Genomic DNA, 20743 nt, shown 5'->3' on the forward strand with positions numbered 1-20743 from the left:
ATAGCATTGCACAAACCAACGTTTCCCCCCTGGTCATTTCTTGTTGTAATGCTCATTTTGAAAGCATCATTGTGAGTATAAAACAATTTACCCGTAAAAACAAAGTTTTTCACTATAAATCCTTTATATGCATGGCGGCTAGAGTCCTCTCGTCCTCTGGCTTGAGATGGCTGCCACCTATGGGTCAGATGATTGCCTGGCAGCATTAAGCAATTGGTAATTAAATATAAAAGCAATTCCTAAAAAGTGTAAAATTTAGCAAAATTCTTTTCACGAAAATTAGTTGTCACGCACAACGAGTCTGTGTGGAAAATGTCAGCTCGATTGGATCACGGGAAGTGGGTTAAAAAACGACCGAAAGATTTGCACGGTCGTAAGCGCACAAGCAAGCGAGCGAACTTAATATACAGGATTTAAAAAAAACGAAAAACAAAGTCTCCTTTGCGAACAGTAGTGGCGTTGAGTGGTGGCACAGCCGTTGGCACCCTGCACTGTAAACCCAGCAGCTTGACTGAGATTCCAGGCCGTGGCTAATGACAGTGGCATGTGCGATCGAGCCTTGCACCCCCATCCCTCGTCCACCTACACTAAGCTACACTGACCAGCGTGGTGAAGTATGGTTAGACAGCCTTCCATGACCGACACGGCATGGGGAGGCCTTCACCGGGCAATTGATATTGGGCTGTGAATTATTTTTCATATTAATTATAACCTGAACTCCAGAAAGATGTCATAAATCCATGCCAGACAAACGCTATTTTTCGTGACTTTTTATTTTTATTTGGAACGATGTGACATGATTACAATGGTGGAAATACAATAAGAAATCTAAAATTGTCTTACAAAATCGAGCGGTACAATTCAAGACGCGGCTAACTTGATTTTTTGCCTTATTTAAATCATATCTAAATTTTAAAAAGCCACATTGAGGTATTTGCAAGAATAACGTGTAGCGTACGAGAAAAGAAAAACATTGGCAGAACAGCGGGAGTGTGGTGTTTTCAAGATAGGGTCACAAATACAAAACACAAGACAGGGAAGAAGGCGACTCCACGCCTGGCTGACATAACACTGCGCATGATGGTGCTGTATCACAATCTCACCTCCTCCCCCCACCCCCCACTGCTTACGCCTGGCAAATAATCACAACTCTGTAATTAATCCATCTTCGCTTTACATTTTTTTAGACAGTGACATCCCTGGAAGTCAACAAACTGGGGTATAAAGCCAGTGGGCACGGTTTGCTCGTGTTTTTAGATGTATACCGCCATCCGTTGGAAACAAAACGCATTCGCCACCACGCTGAATGCGATGAACATTGTTAAAAAAAACGGCTCTGCGTGGGAATTTGGTTATCTCAAACTCCAGTCAGGGTTGGGAGAGTCATCTGATAAGGGTGGATTATCTATTTTCGGGTTTGTCCAGAGCAGAGGGGGTTTCGTGCGCGGCCTTGTGACCGCAAACGGCGATATCCCATCAGACACGGCCTCATCCGCTCCCAGCCATCACCCTAAATGTGTTATTTCAAACCTGTCGCTCGTTCGAGAAACCAAAGGCTCTTCTAATTTGAAGCCATGGAAAGTTACTGCAATACAATTCTATTTTCACCGGCGTCTTGGCACGTAGTTGCATTTAAATGCTACATAAAACCAAAGTATTACATTTTTAGAGGAATTAACTGCAAATCAAGTACTGTAGATTCCAGTCAACAAAATTATAATTTTTGTGCCGCAGCTGTTGGATATTGCCACACGTTCAAATTACAGGAAATACAAATCACTGGTGTATACGAACAAAAAAATATAATGATACGATTGTGATGAGGTGCAGTGTTAGCAGAGCGAATACATGAATACTCGAGGAACCGCTACATGAGACGCACATACGTGAGAACACTGCTGCTGCAAGCCACCCCAGTCAGGAAGTCACGTTAGGAAACGCCATCTCATTGTTCAAGATGCTTTGGCTGCAAGGAATCCCCTGAGCAAGTCCCTTGTGCAGCTCTTTATTTATTCATGGCAGTGCATTAGGTCTCAATGACCCACGTGCAAGTTGTCCGCTGATAGTCGAGGACAACTCTAAATAGTAGAAAAACCCAATCAATGCCTGCCTCAGCCGAATGTTTTTTGCAGTCAAAACGGTGTTGTGGTGTACATTGCACTCGCTGTTCTCAAGCCCTCATCTCTATTTTTAAAACGATCACGTTTCCATTGAAGCGTCGGGGCGAAACAGTGCATGATTATTCTGCTGAAACCACACCGACAGGTCTGTTAATGTGCAATGTACACATCGTCTGTCCCCCTCCCCCCCTATAAGACGTATAACGGCAGAAACTACGTATATCACTAAACCAAGCCTCTGATAATAGAGCGCGCAATCATATGACCCTATAATGACGCAATATAGTCGATGCCTCTGTGCAGTTAGCTACAAATAGGTGGGGGCCATGTGTTTTAACCAATACCGCATAATAACCAGAATGACCTCGCAAAGCACGAGGCGTGTTACTTGGCCACAGAGTGACACCGTTGATTTAAACGGAGAGATGTGGGGATGCGTTAAGGAGATCGAGCGGTGGCGCAGTGGTCGAAACACAACCTGCTACTTGAGTTCGCTTCCCGATCACGGCCAAACACGAATGGCGATCGAGATCCGATCAAGTTCTGGTTACCCGACCTTCACCAACCCGCACAGACCAGCGTGGTGAAGTATGGTCAAACAAGCTCCATGACCACCAACGCAGCATCGGGAGGCATTGGACTGCCATAGGGTTGGGGAGTGCAGTATTACGTTTCTATAATGAAAAATATAATGATTATAGTCACACTCGCTGGTCGCGCGACCCCGTAATGTGTGCGTCACTGCATGCTTGTACTTTGTATTGCGTTTTAAGGCGGTGGATGGCCAGTTGCTGTATAGTGTCACTTTAAAATTGGAGGCTTAGGTTACATGTGAAGGGTGTTCCATTATGTAAACTTTTACCACCACAAAATAAAATGTACCTCCCCCCCCCCGCCCCCGCAAAAAAAACCGAGAGAGAATATTTGTTTTTAATTCATAAATCAACAACGGTAAGATTACACAGGGATCATCCAAAAATAATATTTACACGGCAACTACACTACTTTTTTTTATTTAATGAAATGCAACAATAATTACGGATAAACATAACAAAATATAGCATTTATTTGTATCATACGAAATTAGCACCAGAATATCAGTTTGGTCTGCTAGGCAATTTACAAAGGTTTACAGGCCCACTGGTTAATAAATGATATCAATAGGCGCACTAGAGTCACTGAAGCGGCCAGGTATGCGGCAGGGTTTGTACAAAACGTCCAATAGCAAATCTGTCACAGAACGAGACCGTCCAACGTGATGTTTACAACATACCTTTGACATGTGGAAAGCACACTAATGATTTTTTTGAGATTTTTTTTTAACACATTTTTCACATATATATTTATATATAAGACTCGATAAACAAAACCCTTCCTTTACCTGCATAGTAATATTTCTAATCGATTAAAAAAAAGGTAGCACATCGGCTGGGGCAATGTTTGCGGGGAAATTGAACGGCACCTCTGCAGCGGGGAACACGTGAGAGCCTCTCGCTGGCGCCGACGGATTGTGAGCCGACTCGCCAAGGCCACACAAGCGTCGAGGACGGGCACGCACGAACCGCGACGCCACGGCTGCCCTCGGCAAGCAGACAAAACGGGCTCGCAAGGCGGCGAGCGCGGCTCTTCCGGTGCGCGTTGTCCTTCGGCACGCTGCCCGGCAGACGTTTCGCGCCGCGGCTGCTGGGGAGAGCGCGTCACGAGAGACCGAATCGAGCAGCGGGCATCGTGGGCTCCCAGCGCGCACGGAGCGAAACGTCTTTCGGGAAAGAAGCCGCCGATATTATGTGCGAGCGAAACGTCGGACAACGAGCTCGACGCGACACGCGCAACGACCCGAAGGCGCATCGGAGAGAGCTCGAATGTCGTTCAAAGAAGGCACCAAAAGAGAACGCCAAGTTCCTGCCCGTAGGAGCTCCCTGTGTGCCACTCGGATGTGCCCCGATGAAAGTCAACGCTGCGACACACAGCCTCCCCCCCTCCCCGACCTCATGCTGCTGCTGCCGCCACCGTTTAGGATTGTAATTAAACGCTACGCGTCGTAACGGGTGCAACAACAAAACCGCAGCGACAATAACCCGGCGTCTGTGTCGTATCTGAAAAGAGGTGTTGGGTAAAGCAGATGCCTGCCAAAAGGAGAGGCACACCAATTATCGTGACACAACACGTGTGTGTGTGTGTCAGATTGTAACAGCCTTTGTCAATAAGAAAAAACTTAGTTCTGCTTGTAAAATGGGATTTAAAAAAAAATACAAGATAAAAAGCAAAACGGTAATTATGAAACTAAACTTTCCACTTTTTTGTTTACTCAACAATCTGCCTCGTTGTTACACAGCAAGATTTGTGAACATCTCAAAAGTGCGTAACAATCTACAAAAAAAATATTCCCTTCACAGGCCTGATTTTTTTTCAGCTTTTCTCGATGGCTTTTATTTTATTAATGAACAAGTGTACAAAAAGATACACAGATAAATACTGAACACATTGTAAGTTACACTGAAATAGTGAAGTACATTTATAGTATGCGATAATACTCTTGACTGTTTGCTGCCGACCTAAGTAACGCTAAAATAACGGTGAAAAATGCTTACATTTTTTTTTACAAAAAAGGCACTCGTTTTTTTCTCTAAGGCACAATGAAAGTGGAAATGTGAAAAAAGCTGCATTGCGCATAAATATGTAGGAATTGACATTTCAATCGAGGGAAATTAGTGTGCATTTGTAACACCAAGATGCATTTTATTACACGTATAGGGGGCTATTGGGAGCTGCTGCTTTTGCAACTCTGGGTCACAATACAAAAAAAAACACCCCATCTTGCCAGTTTGTAAGCTGTCGGCGTCCCTATTTGGACGCACATACGTGCACAAATTAAGCCACAATCGGACCTCGTTTCTCCTGTGCCTCATTAGCACATCCGGCACATCCAGGGAACGTTTTGAACATGTTTTTTTTTTTTTAAACTGTCGTGTAAAAAAGCCATTTTTCTATAACATTTAATTTATTTTTCCTTCAGGGTCAAACATGTACAGTTTTTTCCTTATATAATTATTTAAAATTTAAATAACTTGAAAAATGGCAAAAGATTGTGTGGGGGGGGGGGGGGGGGGGAAACTCTGTGTGAAAGACCAGCTACAAACTAGTTTACGTACAGAATTGTTGTTGGGTCTTATCTACCGCTACTGAGATTGTCATTCTTCTGCAAAAGACACCAAAGCGTTGCTCCGAAAAACGCCGTTACATTCAACGGCAAACGTAGCTCTCTTTCATCAAACAACCGATCAAAAACTCCGCTTCAAATTGCAGAGCTCCCATCGAAAGATCCTCTTCAAAATTCACAGGACTGTCTATTGTAATCCACGTTCAAAAGCCTGAGTGATTTTGCTTCAAATTTTGGTAACGGTACAATAATGCCTCGACTTCAAAACATACACTCGGAAGCAAATCCTAGATGCACTGATTCTCATCCATCGACCACCTCAAGTAAAACGGAGGGGGGGGGGGGAACTAAAATCTGAAAATATAAATTGGCTAAATAAAACCCACCGGGGGTTTACATCCAGGCTCCCACGGGTGTCGTTTTAATGCAGTCGCCCCACGGAGGAGCCTACCGTGGCGCTGTGAACACAGCGCCCTGGGGATGTCGACCTGGTATGCATGCGAGGCATTGCTTCCTTGCCTGCATGCCTGCCTGCCTGCCGCTGAACAATTTTCATTTGACTTCACCTAAAAAAAAACAGACGACGCGCGCAATTCGTTTTTTACTTCCCATCATTTTTTCCAAGAATAAATAAATGTGTACGGTCAGAAAAACAATTCAAGGTGGAGATGGCCGAGCGGCTGTTTTAGTAAAATTGGGCATCACAAGACGAGCCCCTCTTAGTCAGCGGCCCACTGTCGTTGTGAAACAGCAGCAGGAGAGGATGCAGACGCTACACCCCCCACTGTCATCATTCACCACAGTGGAGCATAGCCTTTTAAAACATTTCTTTTTTTTCTACGAAGACCTTGGCAGCAATAACTTTAAAACAAAGTACAGTCTAAAAAGATGTGGCCGGCAGACGTTGCTTTTGCTGGCCACAGTGCTACACGCAATATTCCTCAAGCAGACGCTCAGGGGAATCCGACACAGCATTGCTTTATTATTATTCTGTTGAGCACCAATTCTGCGGCTGGCAAGTATATTATAAAAGTTATTCAGATAAGCAGCCCTTCGCGGATAATGGACGTAACAATAAACACGGGAGATCACTTACATATGTGGGACGGGGGGGTGGAGGGTGGGGGGCAAGGGCATAGAGGGCAGTTAATGGGACGCCAAGGTGTGGATGGGGACCATTATTACCGTAGTGATTTATTGTTAAAATAAACAAAACAAAAAAGGGCCCCCCCCCCCACCCCGATTTTCCCGGCAGCACACACTGCCACCTTCCTGTCCTGCTCGAGGGAGCGGAGGTTTACGGGTTCTCAATACTGGCAGCGTTGAAGCATCCCTGCGGCAGGGCGTCCCGGATGTCCTCCAGGTTTTTGATGTCGGCCAGGATGGTGCCGATGTCTCGCTCGTAGTTCTGCAGGGCGCGATCCTGCTGCGCGCCCGCATCCTCCAGCTGCTTGATCTTGTCGGCGAGCTCCTCGTTCGCCATGCGGTCCTGGTTGGCCTTCAGCTCTCGCTCCAGCTCCGCCAGCTTCTCTCCGTCGATGTCTTGCAGCTTGTCTGCACAAGATAACCGGCATTGCGCAACGCATTTACATTTGGAGAGCTTGAGGCTTTCCCCCTCATGCCATTGTTGGTAACCGACACGTGTGCCAAGGTACACCTTCAAGGGTAAGTGCTCCCAAGTGGAAAAAAAACCTGGGTCAAGTTCAGATACCCCGTGCCACTGATGTGTTTCATGTGCAGCCTTTTTTGGCAATTCACTGCTAGATAAAGGGCACCCCCCCCCCCCCCACACCATGTCTGGTGCAGGGAGTTATTTGACAATACTTCACCATGCTGGGTAGTACAGGGTTCAAGGGGTGGTGGACACCAAGGCCTGGTTCATAGATCACTTGCCACTGATATCAGCGCCATGGCCAGGAATAGAGAACTCAAGTCAAGAGGCTTGGGGGCATTAGCACAATACGGTGGATTTTCGTCACTGCACTCTGCTGCCCACAACAAAGCCCTGGGTGAAATCCGCATATAAAGGGTGCTTAAAAAAAAATTAACACTTACATGGGACTATCAGTATTTTTGCAAATTCTCGGAAGTGTTAACATTTTTTTGAAGCGCCCTGTATCATGGTGTTTTCTCGTCAAGCGGCATGAGCGGGGCATGAGGTGCGGCATGAGGGAGGGGGGTGGGAGGGGGCAGCGTTACGAACCGAGCTGCTCCAGGAGCTGCTTGATGCGCTTGAGCGTCTCCCGCACGGTGTTGCGCGCTTTGCGAGCTTTGTCCTCCGCGCTCTGCGCTTGTGTTGTGACCTAGAGTCCAGCACACGCGCACACACACACCGGCATTACAGCACACGCACACACAAAGACAAAGATCCCCCGTATAGCCTTTAACAGACTGTTGGGGTAAGTGCTTTTAACGAGCGCCTATGAAGGCCCGCACGGCACATGAGGGGGTGGGTGGCCAGAACCATGCCCGACCACCTTTGTCTCCCCAGTGGCGATGGTTGCACAATCGTACCAGGTATTCATTTGAAGCTGAATCGACTTAGGGGAGGCCCAGGACAGGTTCAGGTAATCGTCACGGGTGTTGGCTGTGAGAGTTTGTAGCGCAGCGCGCTAATCACTACGCCACCACTACCCACTCCACCATGTGCATAATGCCAGTGAACGCCTAAGTCGTAAACATCTTGAAATTCCAAATTTTCTCCACGAACGAGACTTATGTCTTAAATGGCTAATAAAAGTTTCAACATGTGCATCTGTAAGCAACCTGCAGCTATGCAACAAGATTTACCTTTTTTACCAATGAAAGTGTTTGTGAAAGCATGTCTCAAAAATAAAAGTCTTACGACAACAGAAAAAAAAAACCTGTCATTGTAAAATGTGGGCGAGTGTGTAGGTGAGTGGGGTAAGTGAGTGGATATGTGAGTGGGAATGTGAGTGGGTGAGTAAGTGGATGTGTAACCTGCCTACGATCCATCTTGGGTTTCACCAGGCTGGATTGTGAGAGGAGCTCACAAATCCGCTAAAAATCTGGACACATTCCTATCAGTGAGCTCCTCCAGCAGGCAAGGCTGTGTTGGCAGGGTCATGTAGCCCGCATGCCCATTCACCGCATGCCCAAGCAGCTTCTGTTTGGCAGGATAGAGGGGGCTAAATGGGTGTGGCACGGTTCGCAGAAGCGATGAAGTGATGCGGTACAGGAGGATGGCGAGCTGAGTGGACTTGCCGATGACTGGTACCAGTGGTGTCAAGATCAGCCTCTATGGAGGAGGCTCCTGAAGGTCGCTACTGGGCAGTTGGAGGCAGTCGCCCTCCAACAAAAGTAGAGGGCAGAGAAACGAGGCTCACAACAACGAGCGGAGCACCGGGCAGCTAAAATACAGCAAGTTGGCACAGTGGGGGGGGAAGCACATGTGGTGCGCATCTGCCACTCATCTCAGTCAGTCAACCCGTGGCACCTGGGCCTGTCCCTGTGACCTCTTGTCAGCAACTTCACGTGGCCTCGGAGTGCGCCTGGCCTGGCACAAGCGCCGTGGTGATGTCACCGTCACTAAGTGGCGAATGGCGGCGGTTATTGTTGTTGTTGTGTGGCTGAATGGGTAAGTGAGTGTGTGAGTGTAGTGGGGGGGGGTGGCTCACGTTTGTAGCCATGTCCATGTCTCGAATGGCATCCGCCTGCTTCGTGGCGAGCGTCTCCTCGCCGGCCAACAGCTCGTCCTGCATCTTGGCCATGTCGTCGTTCAGGGCCATCGACTCGCTGAAGAGGCGGCCGGCCTCCTCTTTCACCGCCGCCGAATCCTGCGAACATTAGGGACAGCGACGACGAAAACGATGACGGTGATGCACGTGCACACCCTACCGTGGGGCATCAGCTCATCATCATCGTTGCCGTTGGTCGTCTATCGTCATCATCGTCATGTCTCTCTTGACCACAGCGGGGGTCTTTGGGGGCGACACCACTTTCGCCTACCCTTCGCAGCCTGTGTCAGGCGGTGTGTTGCCTTATCAGTCCGTGTAATCACATTTGATGTCCAATTCATCTGGGATCACCGCTCCCCATTTTTTTCTTTCTGTGGTGGCCCATTTATGATGTTGCATTGTTGCAATTCACAGTTTGACTTAACAAAAAAGTGCTAACTGCAACTTCAGTGGAGAAGCAGCAATCGTGGCACAACATTATCCTCCTTAGCTGAAATTCTTGAAATTATCTAACATTTATAAATGTTAACACAAGATTGGGGGAAATAAATAAATAACCTATCGGGAATTTGCCTCTGGGCGACTGCGTCCGAGAAAACGTGGATCGATCCAATCGGCTCGGAATGTATGCGTGCATGCAGAACTTCTTTCATACCGTACGTAGCCAACCTTGCTCATCGGAGGTGCGAGGGGGGGGAAGGCCACCAAACTAAAAAAAAAATTTTGGCAACTTGCCGGAGCGTGCGGTCCTCCCCGCATCGCGTGCTTGGGCACGAGCTCCCGGTGCAAGCAATGAAGCTTTGCACGCCGCACTGTTGTCATTCCCCCGCGCCTCCGATTAGCGCGGTTGGCTACGTATTGAAAGAACTTCAACATTACATACTTTTATTGATTCCTTCTTCATAGCCTGGGCGTCTGGGCCCCTCGTGACCCGTGTGACCCCCGGTATAGTTTCTTATCCTTCCCCCCACCCCCACTCCCACGCACTTGCAATCAGCACGATTTGCTACGTATCGGTGGGAAAGAACTTCCACGTACGTACAAACGAGCACGCGCGCTACGCCACGCCGTGGCGAGAGAGAGAGAGAGAGGGAGATGGAAGTTGCCGGACGATGGCGGTGGCCGTACCGCCTGCGTCTGGTTGGCTATCCTCTCGGCGTCCTGCGCGATGCGGCGCGCCTGCTTCGCGTCGCGCTCTGCCGAGCCGAGCGCCGCCGTCGTCGCCTGCGTCTTGTTCCGCGCGGCTGCCACCTTGGCCTCGATCTTCGGGATCTTCTTGATGGCCTCCTCCGCCGCCGTCTTGTTGTCGGCCACGCGGCGGTCGAAATCTGTGCCCGGGGAAGAACGTCAATTTTTGTTTTTTATAAAGGTCATTTGAAATGTCGTCGTCGTTATCAGCAGCACGAGCATCACCAGCAGCAGCAGTATATACAAATGAGGTATTGCTATGCGAGCCTGTAATATATTGGCATTGGCATCATCATCATCATCAGCATTAACCGCACTTCTGATTAGCACAGTTGGCTACGTACGGTGCAAAATTATTTCAACGCACATTTACACGACGTCATTCCACGTCGAACAGCCCCCTCATCAATAATCATGAACAGGTGACGTCCTCCAAATGGACACCCCCCCTCCCATTAATAATAATTAGCGGGTGATGTCACTCCACATGGGGGGCGAGGCGCCTCCTCCCCCCTCCTCAGCGTCAACTTACAACCCTCACTACAAAGGCAGAACCCTCACGTCACGTGATCTCCGCTATTGAGACATCAAAGTAAAAAGGACATCATGATGAACAAGGGATTATAACCTTTAAATGAAATAAGTCTGTGTCCACCGCGCCCTTACAAATTGCGCACGAATGGATGCAATGAATATCACGTCGCGGTCTGCTTTTCGCTGGCAAGTTTCAGATTTACTGAAATACACAAGGCCTTGGACGGGCAAAAGGCTAGTCCATAATAAACATCACTGTCAATCACACATGAGGTATTGCAATGCAAGCCTATAATAATTCACCAATGGCATCATCAGTATCACCCATCATCCACATCAGCATTACGGTAAGCTGGACCACAGAGGGTAAGGGGGGTCAGGAGGGGGGTCGTCTCCTCCTTGCGATCGGCGTGAGTGGCGGGAATGCACCTTTGATGTAGTCGAGGATCTCCTTGGCCTCGGCGAGGGTTCGATTCCCGGCGGTGGCCGCCTCGTTGGCCGTGGCGTACGCGGCGTCGGCGCGCGCCAGCAGCTGGTCGGCCGTCTGTGGGTAAGGAAGGAAGGAAAGAAAAGCAGCGGGCGCAGCCCCGGAGGGAGGCGATAAACGACGGGGTGGCGGTGACGGTGCCAAGGGCGGTCGGGCGGGCGCAACGTCCGCCCGTCCTATTCGCCCCGAGGAAATTCGCCTCGATCGATGCGGAGCCTCGCCTTTGCCGGACAAGGATATTTACTTGGTGCTTGGCAAGCAAAGCCGTGGCCATGTTTCTCAGAAGCTACTGCGCGTGTTGTAGAATATTATCCACGGCCCTTTGTCAAATCACCGTTGGCCACAGCGCGCAACCGCACTCCTACGACACCTGGCAAGCCCCGGGGTGGGTCACCAATCCTGGTACCACTTGACCAGGCCCAAAATACCTGCTTAGCGTCTTGAGAGCTGACGAGGCCCAGTGGCGCATTCGGAGGGAGTGATTTTACCATGCCATTCCACTGCTGGATGACGGCCTAATCATGTCATGTCATGCAGGTCGTGGGAATTGCTTGAACATAATTCACCATGCCGACGAATGCGGGTTGGGGAAGTGGGGGGCGCGGGGGGAGTTAAAAAACCCCCACGCCCGACAAGGCAAGGGAAGGCCTTCATCCAGCAGCCAATTGACCAAGCACTGTAAATTATATATATTTTTTTAATGCTTTATATAAATCGCTAGCGTGCGTATCGATGATGTCTGCTGGTTGAGCCAAAATGCTGTTCACTGTTGTGGATGACATCACGAGGGTTTGCCATAACACCGAGCATCCTTTACAGCTTCTGCTTCAAGCATTAACAATGTTAGTTTATTGTCTATTTAGTTACTTAAACATTGAAGACTATTTCACTTTTCTTTAACAGCATCAAATTAATGTCCTTGTCCTCGTGCTTTCTTACGACTTGTAAGAAAGGGCATCGCGTGGCGAAACACAAAACACAATCGAGCGTTTGCTCGCAAACACAACCCCACCACCTGCTTCACTACCGACTAAAAAGTGCCTCGAAAAACCACGCAACACAACGGAAGCAAGCGTTGGATTTAGAGAGAGCGGTTGGCGCAGCTCCCCCCTGAAAGCCGCGAAGCGCACGCATGATTTGGGGCACACAGAGAGAGAGAGATCGCCACGCAGTTCAACCAAGCGGTGAAAGAACGCCACGCGCGGCGTCACGGCGTCACGGCGCTGATCAAGAACACCGGCGGGCAGCCCTACGCGGTGTGGTTCTTGAACGCGGATCGCTTGACTGGAAGAACCCAAGGCAGGAAAAGTCGACAGGAATTCAGCGACACCAAAAAAAAAACTAAGCTACCGAGAGGGCTTCTAATGAGGAGCTCCAAGGCAAAAGGGAAATCAACGTGAAATAAAACGGGACACTTCCACCAGCGCCAGCTTCCCGTTTTTTTTTTTTGCGATTTCCAACAAACCAAGCAGAGCGAGGTGCCAGCAGCGAAGGATGCCGACAGGTCGAGACGGAGCCACCAGGAAAGGCCGCAGCGCCGGTGCGGCGTGGCACCGCGTCTACCTGGCCGTAGATGCGAGCCGAGTCGAGCAGCCTGCGCGCTTGATTGTGGTGCACCTCCGAGCGCTCGATGCACATGTCGGCCATCTCGATGGTGGCGTTGGCGTGGGACGTGACCGCTCGCAGGATCTCGCCCACGCGCTTGTGCTCTTGCTGGTGGTGGTGGGTCGGCCGATTTTGTCATTGGGTACGGTTGTTGGTTTTTTTTCAATCCCGCACCCCCACGGACGATTATCCCGATTGTAATGTTGTCGTTTGTTGTCGTTCGTTGTCGTGACCGAAGACCGCGACACGTGCGAACGACGAAGGTGGTAGGGGGTGGGGGTGGAGTGTTAGGGGGGGTGGCAGCCGTACGGATGGACGGGCAGACGGACGCCATCGTGGGATTGGGGCGTGGGGGAGAGGAGGAGGGGGGGGGGGGAAATCCACAACACAACGGTCGCGTTAGTCACACGGGTCTCGGCGCACGCGCGCGGGCGCTACCTTCTGCTCCTGCAAGCCGCGCTGGAGCAACACGGCGGCCTTCTCCTGCCTGGACCGAGTTTCGTTGAGAAGGTCGTGCAGGTTGGCCTCCTTCTCCCCCGTGCGCTGCATTACCTCCTCCGACTTGGCGCCAATATGCTCGGCCCGCGACTGCGATTCGAGGAGATTAGCGGAGGTGGTTTCGGGGGGAGGGGGGGGGGAAGTACGGTCATCGCTGCTCAAAAAAAACAATGGCGATAGCGGACGGACAACGCGGGGGCCGTGGCTCCTGCGGATGGCGAGTGGAGGTTACGGTGTCCTAGGATCACGTCCGCGCCTCCGTTTCGTGAATGGGTGCGTTCAGAACTGAAGCACACGGTGCATCACTCGGCTGCACGTGGATATGATGGAGGGGTGTGGATTGTTCAGTGTGGGAATATGGGAAAGCGGTGTATGAGACTGTCATTTGACCTCCGGCATGTTGACTTGTGTAGTATAAGCGTGTATGCAGTATGTGTGTGTATTAATTGTGTGTGTGTGTAAAGTATGTGTGTGTACAGTATGTGTATGCAGTATGTGTGCGTGTAGTACGTCAGCACAGGTGGTACATCTGCCAGTCATTTAAGCAAGTCAACTCATAGCACGTGGGTATATCTCGTGACCTCCTGCCAGCGGAGCGCTTCGACACGTCACGTGACATCAAGGTGCACTTAGCTTGGCACAAGCGTCATGCTGACGTCACCTAATGGCGAATGGCGGTTGTTGCCGTTGAACATGGGTCTGTGCAGTGTGTGTGTGCGCGTGCGCTTTGTACGCTCGTGCGAGCTTCTGCGCATATTCTGTGCCTATGGAACAGTCACTCAACCTCCAGCGCAGAGATGTTGACTTGCGGCAAGGCCGCCTTGGCCTGCGTGTACAGGTTGAGGGCAACGTCGCCGACGTCCGTTGCGTTGCTCTGCACTTGGTTCGCGTATTTCTCGAGCTGCGACGTCAAGTTTTTGGCCTCCCTCAGCCTGCGTGATGCGCAAATAAATAAAAAGGCCAAGTAACATTTGACAGAGTAAAGAAAAGGGAAGGTTAGCTCGATTTTAGCAAAAAAACGAAAAAGCAGCTTCGAGTAGCGCTCGTGTGGGCAGCCGGGGGCCATGCGGCTGGGTACCCACTTGGTGGTGAGGTTGAAGGCCTTCTCGCCCAGCTCGTTCTCATCCACCAGGATGCGGGAAAGCAGGTCGAGCGCCGTCTGGGAGGAGTTGAGGGCCATGTTGGCCGTGCCCTCAATCTCAGGAGGCGCCGTTTTTGTGTCTGCCGCACACGAAGGCAAGCGCACGCACGCACGCACAGCGTTAACACACTGGACGACGTTGCGTACGTTATGGGTGTGGTGGTGACATTTCAGCAGCATCGCTCTTGAGCAAGAATATTGCTTGTGCCGCTCTCCTGCTGTGAAATTATACTCTGTGCACTGGGTCACATTCTTATTCTAATTTAAGCAGACGGACAAGGCCTGAGATTTGAACCTAGGATCTCAGCGGTGTGCACTCTGACCAGAGTCACGGATTTTCAAGGATTATTAACAAAAGTCTCTATTCTGATACTCACTCATCGGCAAGCTTCCTCGCTTCATCCACCAACCCCGTCAGGTTGTTTGGGTCCGAAACGTTTCTGGGATCAATCGTCTGCAACAGCAACAACAACAACAAAGATTACGACGTCACATTTTAGCATCATTAGCCCTTTAGGGAGAATACTGATGGTGGTTGGCACAGCACACCAAAGGGCAGTGTGGCCAGCAGCCTACCCGGCTGGCTTTTTCTCACATGTGCTGATATTTACACACCACAACAGGCACACATTTAAGGCCGAGTTTGACCCTGGGAAGGGTCACAACAACAGGTTGAGATATCACTTTGCACACGATGTTAACCGTGCCTGGAAAGTAATGCTAGGTTTGCCAGGTGTTGTTGCGGCAGTGTGCTAAGCACTGCAGCACCATTCCCACAGGACACACACACATTCCACAGCAGCAGGTGGAAAAGATAGGATGACATTGATTACCATGATTATGGTGGTGATGATGATGAATAGGATGACAGAGGAGAAAAACGAGCGATGATGACGATGCTGATGAAGGCGATGATGACAAAGACGATAAAGTAACGGACGAAGGCAACTCACGTAACGTTTATTGACTTTGAGAACGATGGTGATGAAGTTGATCATGACAACGTTGCCTAAAAAGCTGATGAGGATTTCAATGACATTCAATTAAACGATGATAACGATGACAACAACATGATGATGATGATGACGATGCTAACGATAAGCGATCGTAACAATAACGACTACGGTAATAATGATGATCATCATCACGACGTCAGGGACAATGCCATTGTTTGACATGACAACATTGGACAATAGCGACAGCATTGGTGCTGGATGTGCCACACACTGGCTGGCGCTCTAGCCAACTGTCTGGCTCACTGCCTGGCTCACTGGCTGGCTGGCTTCACTGGCTGACTCACTGGCTGGCTGGCTCACTGGCTGGCTAACAGCCTGGTTAGCTGGCTGACTGTCTACCTGCCTGCCTGGCTAACTGGCTGGTTGGCTAACTGGCGGGCTAACTGCCTGCCTACCTAACTGCCTGCCTAACTGGCTGGTTGGCTAAATGGCAGGCTGGCTAAATGCCTGCCTGCCTAACTGCCTACCTAACTGGCTGGTTGCCTAACTAAATGCCTGCCTGCCTAACTGGCTGCCTAACCGGCTGCCTGCCTAACTGGCTGGTTGGCTAACTGGCAGGCTGCCTAACTGGCTGCCTAACTGGCTGGTTGGCTAACTGGCAGGCTGCCTAACTGGCTGCCTAACTGGCTGGTTGGCTAACTGGCAGGCTGCCTAACTGGCTGCCTAACCGGCTGCCTGCCTAACTGGCTGGTTGGCTAACTGGCAGGCTGCCTAACTGGCTGCCTAACTGGCTGGTTGGCTAACTGGCAGGCTGCCTAACTGGCTGCCTAACCGGCTGCCTGCCTAACTGGCTGGTTGGCTAACTGGCAGGCTGCCTAACTGGCTGCCTAACTGGCTGGTTGGCTAACTGGCAGGCTGCCTAACTGGCTGCCTAACTGGCTGGTTGGCTAACTGGCAGGCTGCCTAACTGGCTGCCTAACTGGCTGGTTGGCTAACTGGCTGGTTGGCTAACTGGCAGGCTGCCTAACTGGCTGCCTAACTGGCTGGTTGCCTAACTGGCAGGCTGGCTAAATGCCTGCCTGCCTAACTGGCTGGTTGCCTAACTGGCAGGCTGGCTAACTGCCTGCCTAACTGGATGGTTGCCTAACTGGCTGGCTGCCTAACTGGCTGCCTGGCCAACCGTCCGCCTGGCTGGCCGGCAGCAGCAGCAGCAGGTGGTGCACGCACCACGGTGCTCAGGGCCTTGCGCGCCCGCTCCAGCTGCTGCCGGGCGTCGGCGGCGAGGGCGTCCACGTCGGCGGCGGCGGTGCGGGAGCGGCCGAGGGCGGCGGTGGTGTCGTCCACGCCCTGCCGCACGCGCCGCAGCCGCGTCATCTCCCGCGTCAGCGTCGCGTTGATGTCGGCGAGCCGGTCCAGAAGGCTGTAGTCGGCGTCTGGAATCGAAAGATGGAAATGTGTGGGTGGGGGGGGGGTGGGGGGAGTGGGGTCACGATTCGTGTTCTGTTGGGTCAAAGTCAACAATGGCATTGTGCTTGGCATCATGATGATCATCAGCATTCATAATAAAGTTTTTTTTTTGGGTTAAATCGTGTCAATATAAAATGTGTCGTTAACTCACCACCACACTGTAACAAACCTTACTAATTGGCTGTGTCGGGTGGTGGTGGGTTAATAACATTTATATTTATGTGATCTAACCGAAATAAAAACCTTATCTATGAAAAATATAGGTCTCCAAAGCAACTTGTTGAACTGATCATCATCATTACCTTAACCGTTATTGTTACAAATCGCTATTGTTAGTATTATCATCATCATGACGTTGTCATCTTTAACATAATTTAAGTCATTGTCATCCTCCTTGTCGTCAACATCGTCAACGTTGTCGAAGTCAATAACATTTTCCTGAAGTTTACGTATTTGGTGCAATAGCCACACTGTAATCGGTTTAAAATTTTTGCGACTTGATTTGTATATGTGTATTCTGACCAGCATAGAAATAACCTGCCAGAGCCGACACGCCACAGGGGAATTAATTCTGTGATGATGATTTGTGCTCGTGAAATATTTCAGACTTCTCACGCGACACAGTTGCTTGCTTTTAATTGTTGTTATTTTACGATTTCGGCAGCACGCACCCTGCACGGACTGCACCTCCCACAGCAGCTGCACGACAGCGTCCCCCACCGACTGCAGCCGCTGCTCAAAGTCGCGGTCGTTGATGGCACCGGGGTCACTGCCGATTCCCTCCAGGTAGCGCTCCAGCTCCCGCAGCTTCTCGCGGTGAGAATTCACCTGGGTACGGAGTGGGCAGGGGGGGCGGGGGGCGGGGTACAAGGACGCGGACGACGATAAGAAGGAGGTGGGTGGGTGAGGTGACGAAGTGGCGAGGGGGTGGTGAGAAAGAGGAGGATGAAATAGAAGAGGAGATGGCAGCATGAGGAGGAAAGGGAGGAGAGAGAGGAGGGTGGCAGAGAAAGAGAGAGAATATGGAATGCTACATGCCTCCTGGGCATTACATATGGCAACGTTTTTAGAAAATTACATTGCACAATGTTTTGCTCATTATTATCTTTGGCCCAACTTCGCAGCCTGACTATTAAGTGCTTCTAATAATTTGTGTCGTTTCATTCCCACTGGAGATGAAGCATGGCTGATGATGATTACTCAAAGCAAGCAGAGCTATTACATTTATATTCGTTGATGTCAGCCCTACTTAGGCTTTATCGTGTAATTTTACGTGACGTGTACACTGCGTTAAATGATAATCATCACGGTTATTATGATACGAACCTCGTTTTAACCAAAATTTCATATTTTGGCGATGGCAATCATGGTGACAGTGGGTGTTGATGATTACAGTGGCAGCGATGGTGGCGATGACAGTGGCGGTAGTGGCGATGGCAACAATGGAGGTGGTAATGGTGGTAGTGGTGGCGGTGGTGGTAACAGCGGTGAGCGGTTGTGGAGGTGGTTATGTTGCGCATGGCGATTTCGACAGCAGTAGTTGCAGTCATGGCGGTTGGAATGGCAACAACGGAGGTGGCAATGGCAGTAGTGGTGGCAATGGTGGTGCTGATTTTTGTAACGGAGGTGGTTATATGGTGCCAATGGCGATTATGGTGGTCGTTGTGGCGGTCGCAGCGGTAGTGGGAACGATGTTGGGAAAGGTGACGGTAACGGCGGCGGCGACGGCGGCGTGCGCCTCACCTTGCTCTCCACAAGCGAGTAGCACGGCGGGCACTGCTGGCAGCCCGGGTTGGTGCGGTTGCTGGTAGAAGTTCTCCCCGCACTGGTCGCACCGCACCCCGACCGCGCCGTCCCTGCACGGGCAGTGGCCGCCCTCGTCGCACTGCATGCCCCTGGCTCCGGCAAAGTCACAGTCGCACGCTGCGCCATTCACCGGGAGGCCGCACCAACGGTGGGGGGTGGGGGGGAGGAGGGAGGAGATGACCGCACTCAATCAAAACCCCGACCGGCAGTGGTATCGCTTCCAGTTGAATTGCAGAGTTCGTCGACTCTCCTTGACCGTATGATGGCAGCAGCAATATGTTCAGGAGCGAGATGCCAATGTCAAGGTCTGCTGCTGGTTACAACGAGAGGGCTTCAGCAGAGAGAGACTTCGTGTCGCTTTGCTATTGCCTCCTCCTCCGTTGAAGGATCGCAGACCACAGTTGGTGTACTACATGGTCTATAGTTTGAGTTGCAGGGCCAGTTTGTTGATGGTGTGCAGACATTGCTTCATGAGCTGCAGCTTGCTTGCCGGTTAGTTAAAATTCTTTAAACTTGGCTCTCTCTTGAATAATCTCTTGGCCTCAATGGGCTCTTACCTGCTTATCTATCCATCAAATCACCCAGAATGTGCCAAATCTCAGAATCGAAGCTGCGTTTGAGCCTGGGATAGTGCTTGGATGGATGACAACCATGCACAACAGGTGTTATAGGCTGCAGGGCTACTTGGGAAGCAGTGCAGCAAATTGCATTGTTGTACCGATCTTTTGCTCTCCCACATACGCACCCCCCCCCCCCCACACGTTCACCAACTTGCACGGACCTGTATGGTGAAGTATGGTCGAATAACCCCCACATCCGACGGCATAGCGGGAGAGCTCTAATCTTGCATTGGACTGACCAAAGGAGTGTGCATATACTTCTAACGCCATCCTCCGCTTCGAAACGACGGCCAAATTCGTACACAGAATGCAATTTGACTCTTCGTTATGGCCCGTTGCGTAATTTCCGTTGCATCAATCAAAACAGCCGCAGCGAAGATAACGACGGCGACCGAGCGAGCGTACGTGAGCAGCCCTTGACGGAGAAGCCGAAGTGGTTGGGGGCGCAGACTTCGCAGGCGCGTCCCTCCACGCCGGGCCGGCAATCGCACTGCCCCGTCGTGATGTCGCACTGTCCCCGTCTGGGAGCCCACGGGGTGGCACTCGCACCTGCAGGCACGCGCAGATGCACGTACAGACACGGGGCGACGCACGGAGGAACGCACGGTAAGTGAACGACGGAGAAACGCGCGCGCGAACGACCGCGTCGAGCAACGCATGCAGAGAACGCACCCAATGGGGGGGGGGGGGGGGGGGGGGGATACGCGTGTGGCAAACCACGTGGGAACGCACGGAGGAACGAACAAAATTTACCCATGCAGCAACGCATGCACTTTAGTACTCCAAGAAGCAATGCACGGAAGAGCGCATGCGGTAATGCACGGAGGTGCAAAGACAAACATCCCCCATATAGCCTCTAACAGACTGCTGGGGCGAGTGCTGTTAGCGAGCACCTATGAAGGCCGGAACGGTACACAAGGGGGTGGGTGGCCAGCACCACTTCCGACCGCCTTTGCCTTCCCAGATCCGATGTTTGCACACCGCACCAGGTACTCATTTGTAGCCGAGTCGACCTAGGGGAGGCCCAGGACCGGTTCAGATATTCATCACTTCGGCTCGCCGGGTTCGTAGCGCAGTGACCTAACCACCGAGCCACCGCTCCCCACCGAGACACAGCACGGAGGTGCACACACACACACAGAAATGCATGCTGGACCACACAGGAACACGCGAGAACTCGTGCAAAAATATGCACAGCAACACGCACAGAAACACAAACGAGAAACGCACGCAGGAAAGAAAGGACCCTTAACTTCACTGTACACCGTCGTCACAGCGCGGCAATGCTTTCCTTCGGGATGAAAACAACGGCGATAATTATGGTCATAATCAAGCTATTTTGACGGATAACTTGTCACGACGATGTCTCTTAACGTGTGGTGACACGGAGTCGTTTACGCAAAACTAACTCCCGGCAGCAACCCGACGTCTCAATGAGTTGCACTGTTGAAACGGAGGCGTTT

At 50.9% G+C, this 20743-nt stretch overlaps 1 protein-coding gene across 1 annotated transcript in view; it reads right to left on the reverse strand.

Moving 5' to 3' along the window:
- Nucleotides 1-755: 755 nt before the first annotated feature.
- The window catches only part of LAMC1 (laminin subunit gamma 1), a 114289-nt gene continuing 94301 nt past the window's right edge, over nucleotides 756-20743 (reverse strand). Inside the window, 16 exon segments of the mRNA XM_061550499.1 lie at nucleotides 756-6834; nucleotides 7484-7583; nucleotides 8919-9077; nucleotides 10107-10306; nucleotides 11130-11244; nucleotides 13231-13380; nucleotides 14075-14222; nucleotides 14373-14491; nucleotides 14493-14511; nucleotides 14809-14885; nucleotides 16615-16820; nucleotides 17526-17682; nucleotides 18598-18657; nucleotides 18659-18777; nucleotides 19686-19797; nucleotides 19799-19829. Coding sequence (XP_061406483.1) covers nucleotides 6578-6834; nucleotides 7484-7583; nucleotides 8919-9077; nucleotides 10107-10306; nucleotides 11130-11244; nucleotides 13231-13380; nucleotides 14075-14222; nucleotides 14373-14491; nucleotides 14493-14511; nucleotides 14809-14885; nucleotides 16615-16820; nucleotides 17526-17682; nucleotides 18598-18657; nucleotides 18659-18777; nucleotides 19686-19797; nucleotides 19799-19829 — 2029 coding nt within the window. The 3' untranslated portion in view covers nucleotides 756-6577.

The sequence above is a fragment of the Lethenteron reissneri genome, chromosome 12 (assembly GCF_015708825.2).
Source record: "Lethenteron reissneri isolate LAM-NWPU_2019-01 chromosome 12, ASM1570882v1, whole genome shotgun sequence".
NCBI classification, from domain to species: domain Eukaryota; kingdom Metazoa; phylum Chordata; class Hyperoartia; order Petromyzontiformes; family Petromyzontidae; genus Lethenteron; species Lethenteron reissneri.